At 37.4% G+C, this 21,723-nt stretch overlaps 4 protein-coding genes across 8 annotated transcripts; 3 read left to right on the forward strand and 1 right to left on the reverse strand.

The window, feature by feature from the left end:
* Window positions 1-253: 253 nt before the first annotated feature.
* On the reverse strand, window positions 254-14,509 carry LOC134860283 (septin-8-A-like). 5 transcript variants are annotated; one of them, XM_063877208.1, is made up of 10 exons: window positions 7,666-7,789; window positions 5,871-5,985; window positions 5,529-5,724; window positions 4,817-5,009; window positions 4,586-4,741; window positions 4,282-4,378; window positions 3,999-4,167; window positions 3,650-3,782; window positions 3,352-3,539; window positions 254-912 (listed from the first exon to the last, which is right to left on the reverse strand). In XM_063877208.1, exons 1-10 carry the CDS (start codon window positions 7,732-7,734, stop codon window positions 858-860), a joined length of 1,371 nt encoding a protein of 456 aa, XP_063733278.1. In that variant the 5' UTR covers window positions 7,735-7,789; the 3' UTR covers window positions 254-857. The 5 variants fall into 5 exon arrangements, with proteins under 5 accessions (XP_063733278.1, XP_063733280.1, XP_063733282.1 ...); XM_063877210.1 differs by lacking the exon at window positions 7,666-7,789 and adding an exon at window positions 14,387-14,509 and having other exon boundaries at window positions 255-912; XM_063877212.1 differs by lacking the exon at window positions 7,666-7,789 and adding an exon at window positions 14,189-14,207 and having other exon boundaries at window positions 255-912.
* sowahab (sosondowah ankyrin repeat domain family member Ab) lies at window positions 9,365-12,348 on the forward strand. The gene has a single exon (XM_063877213.1). The coding sequence runs from the start codon at window positions 9,448-9,450 to the stop codon at window positions 10,813-10,815; it is 1,368 nt and encodes a 455-aa protein (XP_063733283.1). The 5' UTR covers window positions 9,365-9,447; the 3' UTR covers window positions 10,816-12,348.
* gdf9 (growth differentiation factor 9) lies at window positions 14,242-17,984 on the forward strand. The gene is made up of 2 exons (XM_063877219.1): window positions 14,242-14,695; window positions 16,316-17,984. The coding sequence occupies exons 1-2, from the start codon at window positions 14,329-14,331 to the stop codon at window positions 17,254-17,256; spliced, it is 1,308 nt and encodes a 435-aa protein (XP_063733289.1). The 5' UTR covers window positions 14,242-14,328; the 3' UTR covers window positions 17,257-17,984.
* A 587-nt stretch (window positions 17,985-18,571) lies between these two features.
* On the forward strand, window positions 18,572-20,536 carry LOC134860326 (cytochrome b-c1 complex subunit 8). Its single transcript, XM_063877277.1, has 3 exons — window positions 18,572-18,711; window positions 19,464-19,635; window positions 20,352-20,536. Exons 2-3 carry the CDS (start codon window positions 19,482-19,484, stop codon window positions 20,444-20,446), a joined length of 249 nt encoding a protein of 82 aa, XP_063733347.1. The 5' UTR covers window positions 18,572-18,711; window positions 19,464-19,481; the 3' UTR covers window positions 20,447-20,536.
* The last annotated feature ends 1,187 nt before the right edge of the window (window positions 20,537-21,723 follow it).

Consider the following 21,723-nt stretch of genomic DNA (forward strand, 5'->3'; position numbering starts at 1 on the left):
TTCTACGCTGAATTTATTTAGTTTCATCAAAAATAAAGCAACGATTTCTTAACATTTCATATATAAATTGTCTTCATGGGCCCGGCGTCTTCTACAATGCTATCTCTTTTTTTCAATGGACCCCCCCCTGGCAGGTTTCTGGAACAGTCTGGAGGCAGCCTGCTAAGAATATGACCAAAGCTTACCACAACCTGGCGTTTCCACTCGCAATATGCTATTATGTAGAAAACAAGGCACATTTTCAATAAAGTAAGTCTTTATTACATCAGGATATACAAATATGCAGACCCACCATATAGATCTACTCACATAAAGATATTTAATCCTGAATGTATAAGCATCAAGCTTTTTATCATGTAACAACATCATGTATATAGTTTTTGCAATTTTGACACAACATAAGGACTGACATGTTGCCATGATAGGGCACCGTTTATATTGATTAAGGATAGAATTTGAACTATGACTGATTTAAAGTGCTTATAAATCATAATATAATGATCCCTACAACATGAAATAGCAATATGTTACCTTATAATGTATATTTCACAGTGTAAATTGTCATCAGTCAAAAACTACAAGCATAACATGGCAGATTAATGAAGGTAGCATATATAGTACAAAAACAGATGTTTTGGCAATGATCTTTAACACTTTTAGGAATGAAGGTTAGGAGCCATGCAATGCAGAGACCATGCTACAGAGCGCTGATAGACGCTTAAAGGAGAGTTTTGTAGACATGGAAGACTTCAGAATCGATTCCAGCGGTGTCAAGTGCATTTCTATAAAATTGTTATTTCACATTGTAAAAATAATACACTGTTAGTCTGTGATCTTTTGATGTGGTAGAAAGTCTTCTAATTCAAATTCCTTCCTGAGGTTAAGGAGCACGCAGATGGAAGACTAAAGAAGCTATGAAAAGGAAAGAAAAAACCATGTCATTTATCTGAACAAGCAATGCTACATATTCATTAGGGCCATTAGACAAACTTCAACCAGATATGAAGTACCACAAATTAGTGCAAATGATCATTAGGTTTGCGTTTAATATTTTTACTGTATGCTGCCAGGATTCTACATATTCGTTGAGGTCACAAGATATCAAATACCAAAAGTTAGTACAAATGGTTATTATTGTACTGTATGCTGCGAGGGACAAAGAAAATGCAAAAACAAAAACTTGAATTGAATGGATAATGCTTTTACCGAAACACTGTTTACAAATTAAAATCAGAAAATCATGTTTTGATACATCATGACGACAACAAGTGCAATATGAAATGTTTTGAATCATAAAAATGACTGATATGATGGGAGGTCCCAGAGAAGTGAGGGTTTTAAGGGTTCACACGACCAACAGATGAACTGATGCTCTCTTAGGTGTATCATTGACATTTTTTATTTGAATATAAATTATGGCAACAGTTTTGCTCGATTCACAGACTCACTGTTAATGTATATAGTTAATATGTTTATAATTTGCACATCAATGCATAAGTCAATTAAATTACCTTACGTTAAACTAATTACAATTTCAAAAATAAAACAACATTTTTGATTTTCATTATTAGAAATTCTGTCTTTTGAAAAAAACATAATGTTGACTATTTCCCTTGTAAATAACTGCATGTATAAACACACAAATGCTTTTTACTCTGTACTACTGTAATGCACAGCCATCAGTTCAATTCAGTCTGAGACTAAAAGTCTCCTGTTCTACAACAGGGCATGAACACACATTCATGGCAAGAACATAAAACAACACAAGCTGCATGTTATGAAAACAGTCCATGGATTGTGTGTCTAGCAGAGTCAGCATCAGGGACAAATTAGAAACACTAAGCAAAGCTACCTTTTTGATCCATAAGTACACATTGGCTTATAGCCATCACATTGTTCAGGCTGACATACGTGCATAGTCAAAGTGACACTGCCTACACATACATCGTCAGTAGGCAGTGTCAGATATGACAGTCTCTTTTTCCCATGCTGACAGCAGACACATTCCTGGTTTCCCTGGATGTTTGATCCATAAATCAACTGAAAGGGGAAAAGATATAAGACAAGAATATGGGGAAAAAAAACATGGGGGATTTGAGGAATGGTAGAAATCAAAGTAATAAATGAATGAAATGGTAATGCAACTGTATTTGGGTTGTAACTTATTTCCTCCACTCACCTTCCACAGGCCTACATTTAGGCTACTTTCAGAATCATACTCGCAGAACAACTAATACATTTTTTGTTTTAACATTTGAATCAGATCGCTGAAAAAAACCCAAATGGAAACCAATTTCTCCAAATGAGATTAATATTTTCGTCACTCTTTTCAATATATTTTGAGTCCAAATGCATTATTTTTAGTCCCTTCTAGTAATTGTCTCGCTTCTGTTTTCAATGTATGTTGCTGCCTGTGTTCGCCAAGTCTCAATAACAAGAGATTCCTCATCTCTGTGAAACAATCCTTGTAAAATCAAGGTTAAAATGCGTGTTTATATCTGTGTTAATGTAGCTGTTCTTGCACTTTAAATACGTGATCATCTATTTACAGCTTTTTCAAACACAGTAATGTAGTATAGACGGAAGGATCATCAGCTACAGTATTTTAAAGGGACAGTAGAAATCTGTTCAAATTAAATATTTAGCCATATGTAGTATCAGACTGGCTTAATGCTTTTGGTAACATTTCCCTCACATGCCATGGCATTAAATCCAGTTTACCCTGCAACTGATTGTAACAAATCTTTATAGGAATTAGGCTTTGTCTGTATTAGGGCAGCTTCGTGATTGTTGAGATCCATGGCTAATGTTGAGCTCCAAGCTGTGAAACTTTTGAGCGTATGTAATTGATCCTGACATAATAATGTTTCCACCTGCAGAAATGATTACGGCTCTTTGTGGGATGTCTGAGTGTCCTCTGTGCTGCACATGGAGTGAGCATCGGTGAGACCGGTCGAATGTAAACAGACGTGCCCCTGCCTGAGATACAGTCTGGCAGGTCAGCCCGCAGAGACATAAGCATCAGGCTGTGTCATGCAAGCTGTGACCCTTCCCACTATGTCTGGGCACACAGTGTCAGTCTGAATCTGTCCCTCTATCAGTTTCTAAGCCAACATGGCTTCTGGGAAAATAACACTATCTCATTAATCACATTGTACGCCTCCCCACCCTGTCTGCTCAACTCTACATAGACTGGCTCAGAGATTACGTGACATTTAACCAATTATCCTTGAATTGCCTGAAACAATTTACAGATTTGACTGTTTAATGGCATTTCAATTTGCTCTGACAACCATTGTGTCAAGAAAGAACCCTAAATCATATCAAAGAAAAAGAGACAAGCAGACTTACTTCTTCTTGTCCTTATCCTTCTTGAATGGTTGTGAGCAGCCTTGAAGAGCCTGTCCCATCAGTGTCTCAGCAGCCACCTTTCTTCTGTTGAAGGCGTTCATCTCCTCTTCAAGTTCTCGTCTTTTCTCCTCCAGATTCTTCTTTTCTTCCTGGTGCATCCGCTTTAGCTGCTCGAATCTCTCATGAAGCTAAAGATGATGATAATGATGATGATGATGATGATGGCACAGCGCAAAATGTGAGACCAACCAAATGTTGTACATTTTCAGTGAGCAGTTATCATTGTGTCAATCCTCACCTCTTTTTCCTTGTCTTTCAGCTCTGCTTCTGTCTCTTTTACTTTGTTGACAAACATCTGTCTCATTTCCTCCTCTTTGCGCTGCAGATCTACGAGGAACTCCTTTCTCTTTGCTTCATATGTTTCCTGAAGGCTGAAAATCAGAAAAAAAAATGTAAGGACACTAATGCCTTATTTTTGTTAAAAATTACAAAATCTCCTCCCATCCCAAATCTTAGAAACAGAGATTTTAATGTGCTGTTTTTAAGTCATTCAGCCCAGTTTTAAATCAGAAGAGAGCAGGGTTTTTTTTTGGCTGCTCCTTTGAAGTTGCCCAGATGCATTACATCACTGCTATCCTTAATTTCACCTGAACGACTGGCTGTCCGGGCCTGTGTCCTTGAAGCCCATCTCTTCTAGCTTGCAGCGACGGTAGAGCTCATAGTGTCGAGCGTGTGTTTGCTCCCGGAGATCCTCCATGTTCACACGCAGCAGCATCTCCCTCAGCTTCACAAAATCACAATGGTTTTCATTCTCCACTGGAAGACAAGAAGACAAAATCGAAAATGCTCATGAAACAGGAGAATTGTGATACCATGTTTTTATCTCAACAGATTTTTATGATGCTTGTGGAAACAATTCAGTGGACTCACCCTGTACCGATCCCCAGGGATACAGCCTGGCTTTCACCATCTTATTTCCCACTTGAACGTCCTCTACACTTCCCACCACAGCAAAGGGAAGATGAGTCTGCAACACATCGTATTGATAAAGTTACAAAATGGTTAAACATGATACTGCTGTCATCATATTCAGGGTAAGTTACAACATGCTCCTAAATGTGTTTGTCTAGTATGTATTTAAATTGTGGCTCGCCAATATATCCTACATGAGAATGCATTATCTTCTAAAAATACATACCACATTGTATTATGTCTGTGTGTTTCTAGGACTCACATTCATGGAGGTGTTGATCTCTGCAACAGCTTCATCCTCCGTAGGGAACTGATAAATTTGCACTCCATTACTGACCAGCTCACTCATTATCTTGATCTTCAGTTTGTCCAGTTCGCTCTTGGAAACCGTGTCTGCCTTTGCAATAACTGGGATAATGTTCACCTGCATGGAAGAAAAAGACAATTTCATTGATAAAGTAGTTACATTATTTGCTGAAATACACAGGGCAAGGTTCACCTTGCTGTCCAGTTTCTTCATAGTGACGAGATCAAGGGACTTCAGGGAGTGTCCGGTGGGAGCGATGAAATACAGGCAGATGTGGATTCTTGTGTCATGGCAGTTAAACAAGGCGCGTTTTATTTTTAGCTCCTCCTCAAGATACCTCTCAAACTGGGCATCAATATAGTCAAGAATGGGTTTATAGCTGCACAGACAAAAGATAAAAGGAGTATCATTAACTCATCCTTGCATGTATAAACAATAAACTTTACTAGTTGTTGTTTGATAGACATTTAAGTATCCTGGTTACAAACTCTGCAACTACAGGCTTGCAGCCAAATATGCCTGCTGTTTTTACTTCCTGCTGCTGAGCATTTAAATGTCTATTGAGATTGCATTAGTTCTACCAGTCATTCCCATATTCCCTTTCTTCCCTCCCAGTGCCAGATCTCTCTTTCAGTCCCATACTAAGTGTGTTGGCAGTACCAGAGCAAGATAGGGAAATGATAAATAGTTGGAACTTTCCTGAGCAAAATTTCTATTAATTTTAAAATAGCAGTATCAAAAAGGCCCTCAAAATAAAGTTTTTTTTAAAGTTTTCTATGACATCTAAATAACTTTGTATACATTTTTCCCTTTGTGCTAGATAGATTCTTCCATTTTTTATCCTATTTTCTTCCTTGAAAACACTTAAAGTCAAACAAACATCTACAAGAATGAATACCTTTGCCCTTTGTTGATCTGGTCTCCAAACCCTACAGTGTGCACAACGGTCAGCTTGAGGTTCACGTTGCTCTCCTGCAGATCATAAGTTTGTGGGCGTAGCTGAACTTCACTCTGATAATGGCTGGCTTCCTCATTTTCAAATGTTGTGTTGAAAAGAGTGTTCATTAATGTCGACTTGCCTATCCCTGTCTCACCTTAGAACACAAAGAGAAGATGACACATGGTTTATATAGATGAGGAAAACACTAGGTGAAGTATTGATTCTCCAAATTCTAAATAATGCATGTCACGCTCAAAGCTCTGACTCTTGATTATGGGCTCCTCCTGCGTTTACACATACCTACGCAGAGGATGTTGAAGCAGAATCCCTGAGCAACTGATTTACTGACCAACTGATCTGGAAGACTGTCAAACCCCACATGACCTCCAAGCTCCAGGTTTCGCTTTTCTTCATGCTGAGGTATGCGGAAACAGGCAGGAAAAAGAATATATCAGAATGTATTACTTTTATTTTAGGAACATTTGATCATATTGCCTTTATATATTACTATAGATCATAGGAAACATTGCCAAAAAACTAAAAAATGTTGGGGAATAAATAGGTCTCTGTCAAGTCTCATCCTCACAATCTCCTTCAAGCGAAAAAGCATTCTTTGCAAATGAGGTCATCTCTCTCTTCCATTAAACACACTGAACAGTCCCACATATAAAATGGTTTGTCTTAATATCACAGACTAAATGTGCTTTTTATAGACACGCAAACATGGAAAGAAAACAAAAAGCTGCCAAAAATAATTTTAGCTGTGCAGCAAAGATGTCTTTCTTTACATTGAGTGTCTTGTGTTTGTATAAAGCTTTATCGTAAGCCCTAGGTTAATGCTGCCACCAGGGAATGTCTTTGAATAATATTTTTGAATCAATAGTATATCAAATTACTGAAAGGTTATTTACCTCAGTCACATAGGAGGAGGTTAGATCTTAAAGCTTGTTTTGCACAATCAACACTAAGAAACAAACGTTTAATTGACAATGATTAAACTTGTAAAAAAAAGCACACATCACAAAATGAGACTTTGCTTGATAAACATTAACTGAATTATAAAAACAGTTGCTGGTTAATTTCCTGTAATCGACTTATTGATGAACAATTAACAGCTCTCCTTGAAGCAATAACTATATTAAATTGTGCAGATTTCCCAACAATCACGTTGTCTATGTTTAGTCTAGTTCATTAATACAAACACTGAAAATGAAATCCCATAATATCAATACATTTGAAACTGTAAACCCTAAAACAAATGCAGATTGCATTTCGCCCAGCCTGTGTAATCTGTGAGTCGGTTCATCCCTCCTATACCAGATGCACCCTGGGATACTGGCATCTTGCAAAAGGCTCACCATGAGGATCAGGATGTGCTCAATACAACAATCATCCGTTTCTGTCCCTCTCCACAAACACAAAGAGCTCTTTATCTAGATGTTGTTTCACTGGGTGGGAGGATATCCAAGCTTCTGGCTGCCCTGGTACCCAGTTAGACAAGCACACAAACTACCCTCACTTAACCAAGACTCCCATCATACGCAATACAACCTGTAAACAGGGTATTACCTGTGTCATTAATAACACGTTTAGCTGGTACATCTTTTTCGGTAAACAATGTTTAGCTAGCTACTACTTGAAGAGGCTGCTACTTATGTTTATCCTCTTAACTTAGTCTCATGCTGCCAGCTGTCCTGTGTTTCATGCAACTCCTTTCCATAATTCAGCACCAAGTACACATGTCACAGTGTTATAATGGTAAACAGTGAAGTGTTGATGCACATGCTTCGTCCAGTAAGGATGATCAAGTGCGTTATAGGGTTTGTTTTTTTTGCACGTTTCCACAGATTGCGCACCGGACTACGTTGCATCGTCTCTGTCGAATGAACCGTATCTGAAAATCCGTGTTTATCCCGACTCAACATAACAAGCTCTTTCAACACCGCAGCCACCCTGCTGCATTATCTGCACAAATCATCACCTTGCTCTCACAAGCACCTGAAAGCGATTTTATTTCCTATTTCTAGTCACCAAACCCTGAGTCACTACCGGCCCGCAGACAGCACATCATCATACTTACTGCGAAAACATCTACCTCATTGGCCGCCATCGTCACAAGTGTGCAGGAATTATCTGTCTTCATCAGAACTGCGCCTCTGCACATTAACCACGGAGCGACACGCTGATTTCAATATGGCCACTTGGAAGCAACACCCCCTCGGTGCTGGAGGGCGACACTACAGCAGCCCTCTAAATCGCTCTTATTTCAACTCTAGAGATTGGAGCAAGCTGTTTTCGTTTTTTAAATACTCAGGAAATTATTCACACTACTGCTTCCACGGTCCAGCTGTAGGCTAGGCTACTACCAAAGGTATTTTTCTCCAGTAATAGTGCTTTTATTTTCAATCAGGTGTTGTCCATATTCAGTTCAGATTTTTTGATATTTTATTAAATATAATGTCACATTTGAATAGACTTCATCGATCAGCTTTCCGTTATCAACTGTATAAAGAGGACCTCCAGTCTGGCTGTGCTGGGAATAACTTGTACTTTAAAATATTTCAATAATATATCTTTATATATCTTCCCTGTACCTTTCAGAGGAAAATGTACTTGTTTGTGCACTAGGCCTATATTCACTCGAGAATTGGTTTTGAAGATCAAAGATATAGCATATAATCAACTTCACCAAATTGTGAATAACAAATAAAGTTTCTAAAATTGACTTCCCTTAAACCAGCTACACCAAGTGGTGAGAAAATGAATTACCAACTGATAATATAACGAGTAAATATATGCCTCTAAAAGTAGATTGTAACTTAATTAAATTCATGTAAAGAACAGTATTATATTTAGACTGATTTAACAGGCTACCAAAGCAGAAGTCTTAAATACATTGAGTTACATGTTTTATATCATCGAGATCACGTTGGGTTATCTTTTCTTCCATTTATATAAACTTATCATTGCTGCGTTGTTTTTGAATGATGACCTTTTGGCCAAATACGTTTTTTCTAAACTCTTCTTAGACTTGATTTGAGAAGCCTATTTCATCATTAAGGCCTACTTCATGGAGGCTATATTAAGCAACCCGTTACATTAATCATTATATATTAAATATGCATTCAAGCTTACAGTATGCACTTAGAATTATTGCACTATACTGTTTTAGTGTTTAAAATGTACAGAAACTGTCTGATTTATAGACATTGTATGTTGTCGTTCAATGTTGTATTGTTTATATATGTTTATATACTTTTTCACCTACTTTTCTTTACATAATAGCTAAATGTTTGGGATCACCTTTGTTGTCCTTGTTGTTAAGTTGTATGTTTTGTGTGTTTGTGCATTAAGAGCAGCAAAAAAATAGTTGTTGTGTTATACAGTAGGCCTATATAATATCAAAAGAGATTCAACATTTAGGCTTACTGACAGTTCATATTTATCTTAGGAGAATTTCCATTTTTTCGTGACTCAATATTGATTAAATAGCCTAACAAATAAATAAGGAAGCTGTAAGAATTTAATATCAACATACAAATAGTTGTACTTTACTAGCCTATATTAAAAACATATATAGGCCTATGTTAACATGTTTTTAACTAAACAGGAAAATATACAAAACATATTAATATAAAGTCTATAACTTTCACCTTCACACTTTTCTAAAGCTCTTTTAATATTGATCTAACCAAACAGCCAAGCCTTTAGCAGGAACAACCATAAGAAAACAACGGGAGTTTATTTGGCGAGGCGCCGGAAGCAGCAGGTTAGAGAGGACAACAGGGGGGGGAGTACGGTCAGATACCAGCTTATCCCTCGGGAGTTATCTGAGCTAGTTATTATTTCCATATTAGTACCAATTCTGGAGGAAAAAATGGCTTTGACACAAGAATCTCTTTTGTCTTTTCTGCTGGAGCACGGAGGCAAAGTGAAAAACTCGGAGCTGGTGAACAACTTCAGGACTCAGATCAACTGCAGCGATCCCGCGGAAAAGCAGCACAATAGGGACCTTTTCAAGAAGTTGGTGAACAGCGTCGCAGTGGTGAAACAGATCGACGAGGTGAAGTTTGTGGTCGTGAAGAAACGCTATCAGGACTTTATCAAAGAGGGAGCGCAGGATGCATCCCCGCAAAAAAAAACGCAGATGGACGACGAGCAAAATACCCTCTTTTCGTTATCACCTCCTCATCGAGCTGAGGCAGGCAGGGTGATTTATTCTGACATTGAAAACAATAATACGTGTTACCCCTCGAACAAAAATGGAAACTATTATAGTGATGCCAAATGTAAGTCGGTGGGGAGTATGCAGGAAAAGAGGCCGTTATTAAGAAGCATTAGTGGGGAGGCAACCACGGTTAAAGTCCTGAATATCTCCGGAGATCAGGCGAGCAAAGCGAGGAAATCTGGTGCTGTTTTTGCTGTCATAGCGGTAAAATCCCCCCCGAGAGACTCTGCACCAGCAGCACATGATGGATTACATTACTCAGTGCATCCACATACAACCTCAGACAAACCAATCACGTTTCTAACCAAAGTTTCTTCGCCATCAATACCAACTCTTAACTTTCCAGCTTGCAAAAAGGGAGGACAAAGTGAGTCCCAGTGTTGGAAAAACAGACAGACTGAGGACATGCAACCCCCAAGATTTCCCCTGGGGAGGACCCAAAGCAAGAAAGATGATGCAAAGTACTCTGAGTCGGTGCCTTTAGAGCCATTAGCTCATGAGTGGTTGGTTAAGTGTGCTGCTGGACTGTGGGGACACATCCATGGTCTGCTGCTGCAGGACACAAGGTTGGCACAGAAGAAGGACTTCATGTCAGGATTCACAGCACTGCACTGGGCTGCCAAGGACGGCAACAGTGAGATGATACAGAAGCTGCTGGACATCTCAAGGAAAAGAGGAACCTTTGTAAACATCAACAGTAAAGCACACGGAGGATACACACCTTTGCACATTGCAGCCATGCATGGACACACTGAAGTAATGGTTCAGCTTGTGCAAGGTCATGGAGCCAGTGTTAATGAAAGAGATAATGATGGCAAGAAGGCCTTTCACTACCTGGGCAAAAATGTGTCATCTGAAGTCACAGCACTTATGGGAGGACTGCAGCAGAGCAAGTGCAGAGAAAAGACAGACGATGAAGAATACAGAGAGCACCAGAAAGGCTTCAACACGATAAGTAAACTGTTCCAGCCGCACATAGGGAGGAAGCAAAAAAACAAGTATGCTCATGAATGGTGAGATTGACATGCAGGATAAGGACAATATGACAATTGCAATAGCTAATACTTTCCTAGTTAGATTATTGTGTTAATATGAAAAAACAAAACTGTTGTTTATCCTCTAAATCACTTAACGTGTATGATGTGTTTTCACTTTTGGTCTCTCTGTACTTTACTATTGTAGCGCTTACTGTTGGATGTACTATTTATAAGCAATATGTTTTATTTAATCAACTTTGTTTCTTTAGCTTAATTTTGTGTATTAAGAAATAGTGTTATTTGGAACCTCTTTAATTTATTTCTTACTAACAACATAAGCATATTTTCATTACTTTTTGTCAAACACATCTGTAGAAGTTACCTATTGATTTGTGACTTCAAAGTATGAGAACATATTAAATATGACCCCCATCGGAAACAGTTGCAATGAACACTGTTGTGAAACATTGTGTTGAGCTTTTGTGCAGAACAAATCTAATTATGATATAACTATGATCAATATAAATCTCCAAAAGAGAGATAAAACATTGGATAATCTTGTGGAGAAAATAGATGTAGGTTTCAAACCTTTTGAGAAAGCTTCCTCTCCCTTTCAGTAAAAGCAAAGGGGACCTTTCAGGGGGCCTGTTATGAAAAGCAGGCCAGCAGAGTGGCGGAATGTCTCCTTTATCAATCTCTTTGTGAACCTTAGCTGTAACGGGTGAGAAAGGCCTCCCTTTGTGGGACAACATGGGCTTCATTCTTTAGGGTGATGTGTAAAGTAAAAAAGACGTTTTGACCCAAATACAACATAGTCATCAATCATTTCCATTTTGATTAAGGATTTCAGCCAAATACAAGTTAAAACATGATTCTCTCAACTGCAAACAAAGAAGCCACAGAAAAAACATTGTAATTTTAATCTTGTCATTAATGGAATGTATGTTCCCAGATCAGAAATGCTTGAAAACAGTATTTTTTTTGTGCCATTTGTCCTTTAGTAACCCAGAGGAAACAATCCCAGTATGACATGAAAAGAGTTGGAGCTGAGACAATGAAGCCATACGCAAAACCGTTCCAGAACAATGTCCTTGTCTTATCTGGAAAAGAAGCAGCTTGGATAATAATCCACGAAAAAGGCAGCTGCACTCACAGCAAATATTCAACATTGTAGACTGTATTATGCGTTAAATCTCATCTCAAAACTATTCTTTGCAATGAAACTGAAGTATCATGAAAAGGAATATACCACACAAAACCTCTTGTGTCTCTTTTGTTAGTTCAAACAAAATGTGCAAACATCAAAGACTGCATAACAATACTGTGGCATGGTCCAGGCCTGGTATCATTTCCTGTCAGTACAACATGGAAAAGTACAACACAGTAGTGTGCAGTGTACCTTTTAGTATTAATATGTTATGTGTAACAGACAAAAAGCCTAGCCTTTCGGTCCTAGAAGCTACAATATCCCTTCATAAAATGAAAGTGTTGGATGACACAAACTAAATAATTCTATATTTAGTGCCTTGCAAGCAGTGGCACTAACGTCATGTCATGTCATGTGGAAGATTTTACAGGAAAAACATCAACAACAAAGTGGTCCATCCCCTGAAAGCAATCAACATAACATCAATGGATGGATGGATGGTAATGTAATCTATGGATGTCCTGACAACCACTGAAGGCAGAGGCAAAGCAAGGCAGTGAAATTATTAAAGACAATATTATCTGTCTGAATCAGTTGCCACAAAATAAGAAATAAAAACGTTTTCCATCACACAACATGAGCATTGTATTGGCCAACAAGAGTCCACTTTCCTATCTTTGGTGTTACATTACATGGTTGTATTTGTTAATGTTAGATCATTTCACCAGGTGATGGGCAAGATTCCCCCTACTAGCATTACATATTTCAGGCCGTTAGAGGGCAGCGTTTGCTAATGTAATCTGTTTAAATGGTCACTGAGGTAATTATGCAAATATGTTTAAACCTCTCACAAAAACTGGCGAAAATCAGTGTTATGGTGATAAGAATATTTTGTATCTGCCATACAACCAGCACAAGAAATAAGATTCAACAATATAAACACATCACAACATTTTTATATTCTATATTTAATGTTTTATTAATTTTAAAATAGAATAAAACACTTAGTTTCTATAAAAAATGTTTGTTGTTATTGCCAATTTTTTTTATTTACTAACAAAAAGTTGTTTGTTATTGGTACAGTGTGGTATTCATATCTGTTATGGATTTGGAGCCACTGGGTCACATGAAATTGAAGATCTTAAATTTTTTTTAAAAATGTCTTCTATTTAAAAAAAATATTAAAACATCATCATAAAATATTAACCACATTAGAGAAATTGTTTTAAATTTTAAAGCATAATGTCCACTTATATGGACAACTTAGCAGGTTGTCACTAAAATCAGTGCTGAAATGTACATTTAATTTATAGCTCTGTACTACTTTGTACTTCTACAAGGTAAATATTGTACTTTTATTCCACTACATTTACATAGTACCTTTAGTTACTTTTCAGATTTAAATAGATATGACAACAATAAGACTTGAGTTACACCTGTAATAAATCCACATGCTGCCCTGCAGCATACAAAGTGAATTAAACTGCACCACTACCAGTTTTGATAAACACATTAATGCATCAATAAATATATTATATAGCCTAGTAAAAGTAGAACTACCAGAGGGAATAATCTGTTACAAGTGCAGCATTAAAAACGTTGGCTATGTAAAAGTACAAACGTTTTTGCATGAAAATATACTTAGGCTATAGGCCTACTAGTATCAAAAGTAAAAGCACATTATGCAGATTGGCCCATTTCAAAATAAAATGTGTTCACCACCGAATCGTGGTGGGCTACTAGTACAGAGTAGCAAAACAATTAAATACTAAAGTAGAGTAAGTCTCCCAAAAGTGTACTCGAGTACAGTAATTGTGTAAATGTAATTATTACACCACTGCGTCAGCACAGTAAAAGTTTCAACTATATTGTTAGCGTTACTTTGTTTGCTAACTAGCTAACGTTAGTCCTAATAGCTACTTCTCTGTCGACCTGTCAGTCGGTACTCTAATCCTTATCTCCAAAATGATTCCTCTCATTATAAATATATATATCCACTTGAGACGGTTTAGTAACCTATCTTTAATATGTTTAACTCTGTATTTAGCTCACCAAATTAAACTGTAATTTGTTGTAAATAATCTTATGGAAAATATAGCCGAAAATAGCTCGTATTACTTCGAGTTTTACATTTCATACTTTCCATATCTGATGAAATAATCATGGATGCACGATCTAGCTTGTTTAATGATACTTAACCATTCAGCATCTTAAATATGCCTCTTGCTGCTCAAATCATGTCAGAAAGTGAAACAGGTATCTTTACCTGAGAAAGTCATATGAGAGACTGAGTTGATTGCCAACACCTGCGCATGTTGATCAGTAGCAACACGTGGTTGGTCCTGTTTACCCCGAGCTCTCAACGGAGAGTCTCTCTATAAGTTTTGTTTGTGTTAGTTGTTTAAAATGGAAAAACAAATGCTGATTTCAGCTGTCCTTCGTTATTTTTGCATGGTTTTCTTACTGGTGCTGGTCACCTGCAGCGGGCCACTGGTCGGATCTTCCTCCAATGCTCTGCACAAACCGGGTGACTTCACCTACCCGTACAGCAGCATCTTCTCCCCGCTGCTCAAAGCCCTGTCAGAGCACGGAGGGTCGAGGTGGAACCAGGAGCTTAAGAAAAAGATCAAACCCGAGCACAGGTACATAAAATATCTGACGGAGGTTTACAAGAAGTCCTCCAGAGTGCAGAGAAGTTTGGATGGGAATAAAACCTACAACACACTCCGACTGATCAAGCCACAAGAAGAATGTCTGGCACAAAGTTATAAAGGTGAGCAAGTAAAACAACTCAGCTGACACACAATGTAACACTGCTGAGATTTGAATTGGCATTTCTGTAAAAAAAGAAAAGAAAACTACGATAATATGACAACCAGAGATGGGAAAAGCCAAGTACATTTTATTGAAGTACTCTACTTAAGTACAATTTTTGATATACTTGAGTATTTCCATTATATGCTACTTTGTGCTTCTACTCCACAACGATTTAGAGGTACATCGTGTACTTTTACTCCATTACATTTATTTAACACCTTAAGTTACTTTACAGATTTTGATTAATTATGTGAAATATAATCAACACTTAAATCAGACTTAAGTTACACCTGGAGTAAAATGTACAAGCTACCAAAGTCATTAAAACTAGTTGCACTTTTTATTAGCTTTTGATAACACTTTAATGCATCAATAATAATCAAAACATACGATATATTATTCTGAAATGGTCCAATCTGCAGAATGACTTTTACTTTTGGTACATTAAGTATATGTTGATGCTAGCAATTTTACTTGAGTAACATTTTGAATGCAGGACTTTTACTTGTGTCATAATATTCCTAAACTCTGGTACTTCAGTAGTTCTCCCACCTCTGCCAATGACAACATACATTATAAAAAAAGGCAAAGGATAACTATGTGAAAATATCTTATTTTAAGCTATAATGGGAGAAACTGTACTAACCTCCTCAAGGGGCCCAAGCCTCATGATTCACTGTTCTTTGGATGGTTTTAAGCACATACTTAACTGCAAAAATGTAAGTTAAATTTCACAATTCAAAATCAAATGTCCCTGAACTTAACACAAGGCAAACCAAGGGCCAGATATATTGATTTCAGTTTGGTGTTTCTGCTGGAGGTAATAATGAATCTGTGAGAAGTCTGCTATTTTCTTTGTAGTTCAACTTGGAAGCTACAGGTAAAGAGGGTAGTCCCTGAACAGTAAACATAAAACATAAACCTTTAATTAGTGGGGACATTAAATGACGATAGGGTGTCAGATATTTGTATAGTGCCAGCCTAAAATTCCTTATGGGTTGTGAATGAAGGACATTTTTGAACTATAACCAAAAGTTGCTTGTCTTTTGATCCCTTCAACAGACTTTACTAAATCTCAGACAAAAACATACATTTTTAATCAAGAGGACATTATTTTCAGCCTTATGGCCTATTTTGACTTAACATAATATTTTATTATCACAATTGTTTGAATTATATCTCAAATATGTATCTATGTTTTGGGTTAAAACATTCAGTGAAATTCATTCGACGCAATAATTTTTCTTCAAATAACTAAATTACCAGTAATGGTTTAATGATGATTTATCTCCGCCATTCGGTTTTCTTTTTACAATATATTGCATCTTGTATCAAATAATCTTTTTCATGCAGTTTTTGAAGCTTGCTTTGGTACAATTCAATGCGTTGCCTCCCCTTTTAAAAAAAACCATTTGTTTTATGTTTTAAAGCCATCAGTGACATTAAACAGACATATTTACAAGAAGCAAATATGATTCTGTCTAATTAAAATGTAATGTTATCATAAGTGCATGGACATTTGAGAGGCTGACATGTAATGCTGACACTGTGCTCTTTTTTTCATATTCTCCTTTAGAGAGTTTTATGCAGGATCTTTCCTACAGCCTTGACCAAGTTAGAAGAAAAGAGCAGCTCCTGAAGTCCACCCTGCTGTACAGTTTTGACCATGACCTAGCAGCACCCGTCAAATATGTATGCTACCTGAGTCTCGAGAAGCGCGAGCACCTAAACCAGTGTCCTCTTTGTCCGAGGGTCCACCACGCTGGGAACTTCACAGTCAGAACAGATGGGGGGAGCAATAGGAATTGGGTGGAGGTCGATGTCACCTCGTTTCTCCGGCCTCTCTTAAAGTTTCACAAGAAGAATATACACCTGCACATTAATGTCACCTGCCCAGGGGAACAAAAAGCCAGTAATGATGGGCGCAAATACTCCCTAGATTTCACCCTGAAGTCCCCTCTTCTGCTCCTTTATCTCAATGACACCAGCAAAGTCGTCAACCAAAGGTTTTTGGACAATTCCATCGTGGGTCAAAGGCCAGAAACTGTAGCAAACCCTTTTCACAAGCAGATGACTTTCAAAACAGAGCAGAGGATTGGGCGAAAGAGAAGATGGAAGAGGGAATCTCCAAAGAGCAAACAAGCCGATAAAATTCTGGAAATCCAGCTGCCTGAGCTTCTCCCCAGCTCTGAATTCCAGACAAGCGACTGTGACCTGTATGATTTCAGGGTGCGATTCAGCCAGCTTAAACTGGAACATTGGATTGTTTTTCCACCAAAGTACAACCCCAGGTACTGCAGCGGTGTCTGCCCGAGGTCCGTGGGATTCTTCTACGGCTCGCCTGTCCACACCATGGTGCAAACCATCATCTATGAGAACCTTGACTCCTCTGTGCCACGGCCCTCGTGCATCCCCTCCCATTACAGCCCCTTGAGTGTCATGATCTTTGAAAAGGATGGCTCCTATGTTTACAAGGAGTTGGAAGATATGATTGCCACCAGATGCACGTGTCGCTAAGCTAGCTGCCAACATGTCTGTTCTTTTTTCCTCCTTTTTTACAGGTTTCCTAGAACGTCAACACAAACCCCTTCAGCCGTCCTCACCGGTGGATACTTTGACTAGGCTCAGTGATTTCATGAATTTATAAAAATCATTGTGCGTGAAGTTTGATCTGGAGCAGGTGTGTTTACTTAATCAAGTGTGTATACTTAAACAAAATGTATTTTATCCTAGAGAAAAATGTGGAAATGTGACTTTTTTTTGTGAAGGTGTAGAAAGGCTGCCAAATGGATCCTATTCTTCAACTCTGACACACTTTAAGAAGAAAAATATGTGTTGTATGATTTTTTTAAGTTATATTTCTGTTAATTTATTTTGGGTTAGTGGTCTGTCATTATTCTTTAATTTCACACAGTTGCCAAGTTTTAAGTAGACCATTTTATTCCTGGGGATTAATGATAACTGTCTAAATGGTAACTGTCTTCATAATGTCCAGAATGAAAGTTGTCAAGGTTTCAGTGTGTATTTATTACTTCTGTTCACTGCGTGACTGCATAGGAAGCCTACAGTATGGATTGAGTGCATACTTGTGAATTTGTGCTTATTGAATAAGACTAAATGCTTGTCATGTCTATTTATGCAGATTTCATGAATTCACTGTATATATGTGCTCGGTTAAAGGATATTCAAAAGAGTGAAAATATGAAGACATTGTTTGAAAAGTTTCAAAAATAAAAAAAAAATGAACATGCAGATATGTAGTATGATTGAAGTGACCATTACTTACCTCAGATTTTTTTGATCTAAATCATTTTTCATTTTATCTTCCTCAAAACGCATAGGTTACATATCAAGACGGTATAACACCCTGACCTACATTTATCACATATGCTTTCAGCATTTATTTTTGTATGTAATCCCTTTCCAATTATCCATCTCCACTTTTGAAAAGCCCTCTGTCCCTTAAGAAAGCTGACAGTACCCTGACCTTTGCTCTCTTACCCGATCTTTTTACTGTTAATTCCTGCACGGCTGACTTACTCAGATCCGTCCTCGTCATCTCTCTTCTGGTATCGTAACCGTACCACTGACTTCTTTTTATGGCATTCTTCATTCATCTTTGGCACTTTTGAATTTGTTAAGTCTCTTTTTCCCTACTCTGTCCTATACATAGCTTTCCACATTTTTAATTAGTTGACTTTTCCTAGATTAAACATTTGAGCTCTGATTTACTGATATTATTTGAATGTCTATATTTACTGATAGTATTTAAATGTCTACATTACCTTTCTTTAATGCCTTTTTGCACACTGATACACCTCCTCATTCTGGAAAGTAGAGTCAATTCCTTCTTCTTAAGTGTAGTCAAACTCCAGTCCGCCAGGTGGCGCTGACGTGTTGGCAAATAAGCAAGGCCTGAATAAAAGGGAAGGACAGAACAACTTTATTAGGACACTGTTGAGAAACAGGACGGTAAGCTTCAATGTCACATTCTTAACAGTGTAGATTTCCTTCGATTAACTCTCATTGATGATTCATGTAAAATAAATCTGCTTAATGTAATAGGATGAAGCTTTATTTTGGCCTCGGTTAAACCACCTCTTTAACGTGACAGGAACTAAGCGTTTCAAGGACCTTAGCAGCTAACTGTTAGCCCACTGGAGCTAGTTGACCATGCTAACACTTAGCTATTACGGTGTTTTGCCGTCCTGTAAGATTGTTGTTTTTTATTTTTGCAATCATCTATTTAGATAATCTGCTACATGATGAACAAGGTTACAGTTTTAGCAATGTACGTATTTGTTACTGTACTGACTGTAAACGTTGTATGTTGATCTTAGCTTATTTCTGCCATTAGTTTAACCTTTAAACATTACACTAAAATAACATCATATCCAGACATTCATACAAAGAAAAGTAGGACTGGTTAACCCCTTACGGTATTTTTTTCTTTCTTTCAATGTCAAACAAAGTCAGAACCTTTGGGTAGAAACAGTTCATATTTTCATTAATGTAAAAGATGTATTAAAATCAAAGGGTGGTGTCATTGCTTAAATAAGTTGAACATTTACGTTTCCCTCTGAAGATTAAAACAGCCGTGTGAGTGTCAGGATGAAATCTCTTACAATTTCCATTAGACTGCTTACATTTCCTGCAATCTTGAAAACATTTTTGATGCTTGGACTTTTTTATTTTATTTTTATTTCCATATTTTGTCTTTTCAGATCAACCTTCTGGTAAACATGGGTGGCCACTTTGGTGACTTGGCAAAGGTCAGGCATGTGATCACATACAGTCTGTCACCCTTCGAGCAGAGGGCTTTCCCCAATTACTTCTCCAAGGGAATCCCAAATGTGTGGAGACGCTTCAGGGCGTCTGTCTTCAAATTTGCCCCTCGTGAGTTTCAGATTTTTCTATTCTATATCATGATTTTAAATTGAGAGGCAGGACAATTCCTTTCTATATGTCAATTTGAAATTGTTGAGACTCCCTGTGTTTGTCAGCCTGCATTGCATTGTATCCAGTGATTTTAAATTGCATTAAACTGTGTCAAAGGGTTATGATTAGATCAGCCTCACTTGTTTCATTAATAGCAAACATTTGTTTTACATAGTATGATAGTAGAATATTATTAGATTAGATTAGACATTTATTGATCCCAATTTGGGATTTTTTTTGTCACGGCACCAAAATTGAGTATATCTAATGACTAAACAGTATATGTGTATATATATATATATATATACAAAATTGAAGTCAGTATGAACTCTGATAGGCCAATCTACTACTAAGCAAATGTAAATATAGGGTACTGTTTACATTACAAGTATTCACTTTCTAAGTCAAATTTGAATGCACCAGGTGCACTTTGAGAATAATATATACAAATTATTGATTTAGGGTTGGTTAGGTGGGGAGTTCGGTAAAGAAAAGGGCAACTTAAGAAACTATGACACTATGAGCTCTCTGCAAACCAGAGGTGTGGTTTTATAGAGGGTTATCGCTGTGTTGTTATAGGATTTAACTCCCCTACTGCAAAGATGAGACTGAAAATAATAACGGGTTGAGAGATGGTCCTGTTGCTAATATGTTTTATTAACTTGTTTTTGCAGCAATGATAGCCCTGTACCTGACATACACATGGGGCAACAGTGTCCACGAGGCCGGCAAGAGGAAGAACCACGCAGACTTTGAGAAGGATGAATAAATTCGTTCCACCTTTCTGAACTCTGCCCTCTGTTATTAATTCCAACTCTGTACGTTTCACCAATAAAGATGAAATAATATTTATGTGAAATCGGTCTTGATTGGTTATTTATTAATTTATTGCATTTGTCAAATCAATGCTACTTTTTCCACATTACATCGCAGATTTAGTACTGAAGTGACAGGTCAAAAATTAGGAAAAATTAGGAGCCTACAGTTTTTATAATTATTTATCAAGTGAAATGCCCAGGTTTTTTAACGCATCTCCATACAAGGATTTGCTGCTTTTCTGATTTATATTTTGTCAATGGAATATTGTTAGGTAGTTCACTGCAGGTCTAATAAAACAAGACGACAAAAAGATACAGCCTTTGAATTTGGGAGAGTGTAATGAGCATTTTTAGTTTATCTTCTGACTTGTTAAAGACTAAAGACGACGAACAGAGTAGTCATTAACAAAAGTAGTTGATGATTTTGTTTGATTAATGACAGTCAGCCAACTTAAATGCAAGTTGTTTGTTTAATTAGTAAGTTTATGTTGAGTGGTTGCAAACAAATCAAATCACACCAAATACAGTTGACAGTAAGTATCTGCAGTTATATTAGTAACTGGGGCTTTTATGTTAAAGTAAGCCGTTCCAAGTTTGTTGGGGCGGCACCCACAGTTGTATCTGAATAAGAAATACTAGTGTAGATGTATATATACAGTGAAGGAAATAACTTTGATCCCCTGCCAATTCTGTAGTTTGCCCATTTACAAAGAACTGAACAGTCTGTGCTTTTAATGGTAGGTTTATTTTAGCAGTGAGAGACAGAATATCAAAAAGAAAATCCAGGAATTTACATTTTAAAAAAGATATAAATTGATTTGTGTTTAATGGTGGGAAATAAGTATTTGACCCCCTTGCAAAACATACCTTAGTTCTTGGTGGAGAAAGCCTTGTTGGACAGCACAGAGGTAAAATGTTTCTTGTTGTTGGTAACCAGGTTTGAGCTCATCTCAGGAGGGATTTTGGTCCTCTCCTCTCTGCAGATTCTCTCAAAATCCTTAAGGTTTGGAGGCTGATGCTTAGCAACTGGAAGCTTCAGCTCCCTCCACAGATTTACTATGGGATGAAGGTCCAGAGACTAGGCCCCTCCATCACCTTAATGGGCTTCTCCTGTAGCCACTCCTTAGTTGCTTTGGCCGTATATATTTTGGGTCATTGTCATGCTGGAAGACCTATCCATGTCCCATTTTCAGTGTTCTTGCTGAGGGAAGGAGGTTATCAGCCAATA

The sequence above is a fragment of the Eleginops maclovinus genome, chromosome 23 (genome assembly GCF_036324505.1).
Source record: "Eleginops maclovinus isolate JMC-PN-2008 ecotype Puerto Natales chromosome 23, JC_Emac_rtc_rv5, whole genome shotgun sequence".
NCBI lineage: Eukaryota > Metazoa > Chordata > Actinopteri > Perciformes > Eleginopidae > Eleginops > Eleginops maclovinus.

What these genes read in the sequence shown, in the direction of transcription:
- gdf9 (XM_063877219.1), top strand. Translation starts at nt 14,329, where the DNA reads ATGGAAAAACAAATGCTGATTTCAGCTGTCCTTCGTTATTTTTGCATG. An exon ending in TCTGGCACAAAGTTATAAAG is followed by an intron (nt 14,696 to 16,315) that starts GTGAGCAAGTAA and finishes ATTCTCCTTTAG; the next exon opens with AGAGTTTTATGCAGGATCTT.
- sowahab (XM_063877213.1), top strand. Translation starts at nt 9,448, where the DNA reads ATGGCTTTGACACAAGAATCTCTTTTGTCTTTTCTGCTGGAGCACGGA.
- LOC134860326 (XM_063877277.1), top strand. Translation starts at nt 19,482, where the DNA reads ATGGGTGGCCACTTTGGTGACTTGGCAAAGGTCAGGCATGTGATCACA. An exon ending in TGTCTTCAAATTTGCCCCTC is followed by an intron (nt 19,636 to 20,351) that starts GTGAGTTTCAGA and finishes TTGTTTTTGCAG; the next exon opens with CAATGATAGCCCTGTACCTG.
- LOC134860283 (XM_063877207.1), bottom strand. Translation starts at nt 7,734, where the DNA reads ATGTGCAGAGGCGCAGTTCTGATGAAGACAGATAATTCCTGCACACTT. An exon ending in ATGAGGTAGATGTTTTCGCA is followed by an intron (nt 5,986 to 7,650) that starts GTAAGTATGATG and finishes CGCATACCTCAG; the next exon opens with CATGAAGAAAAGCGAAACCT. An exon ending in AACTGGACAGCAAGGTGAAC is followed by an intron (nt 4,742 to 4,816) that starts CTTGCCCTGTGT and finishes ATGCAGGTGAAC; the next exon opens with ATTATCCCAGTTATTGCAAA.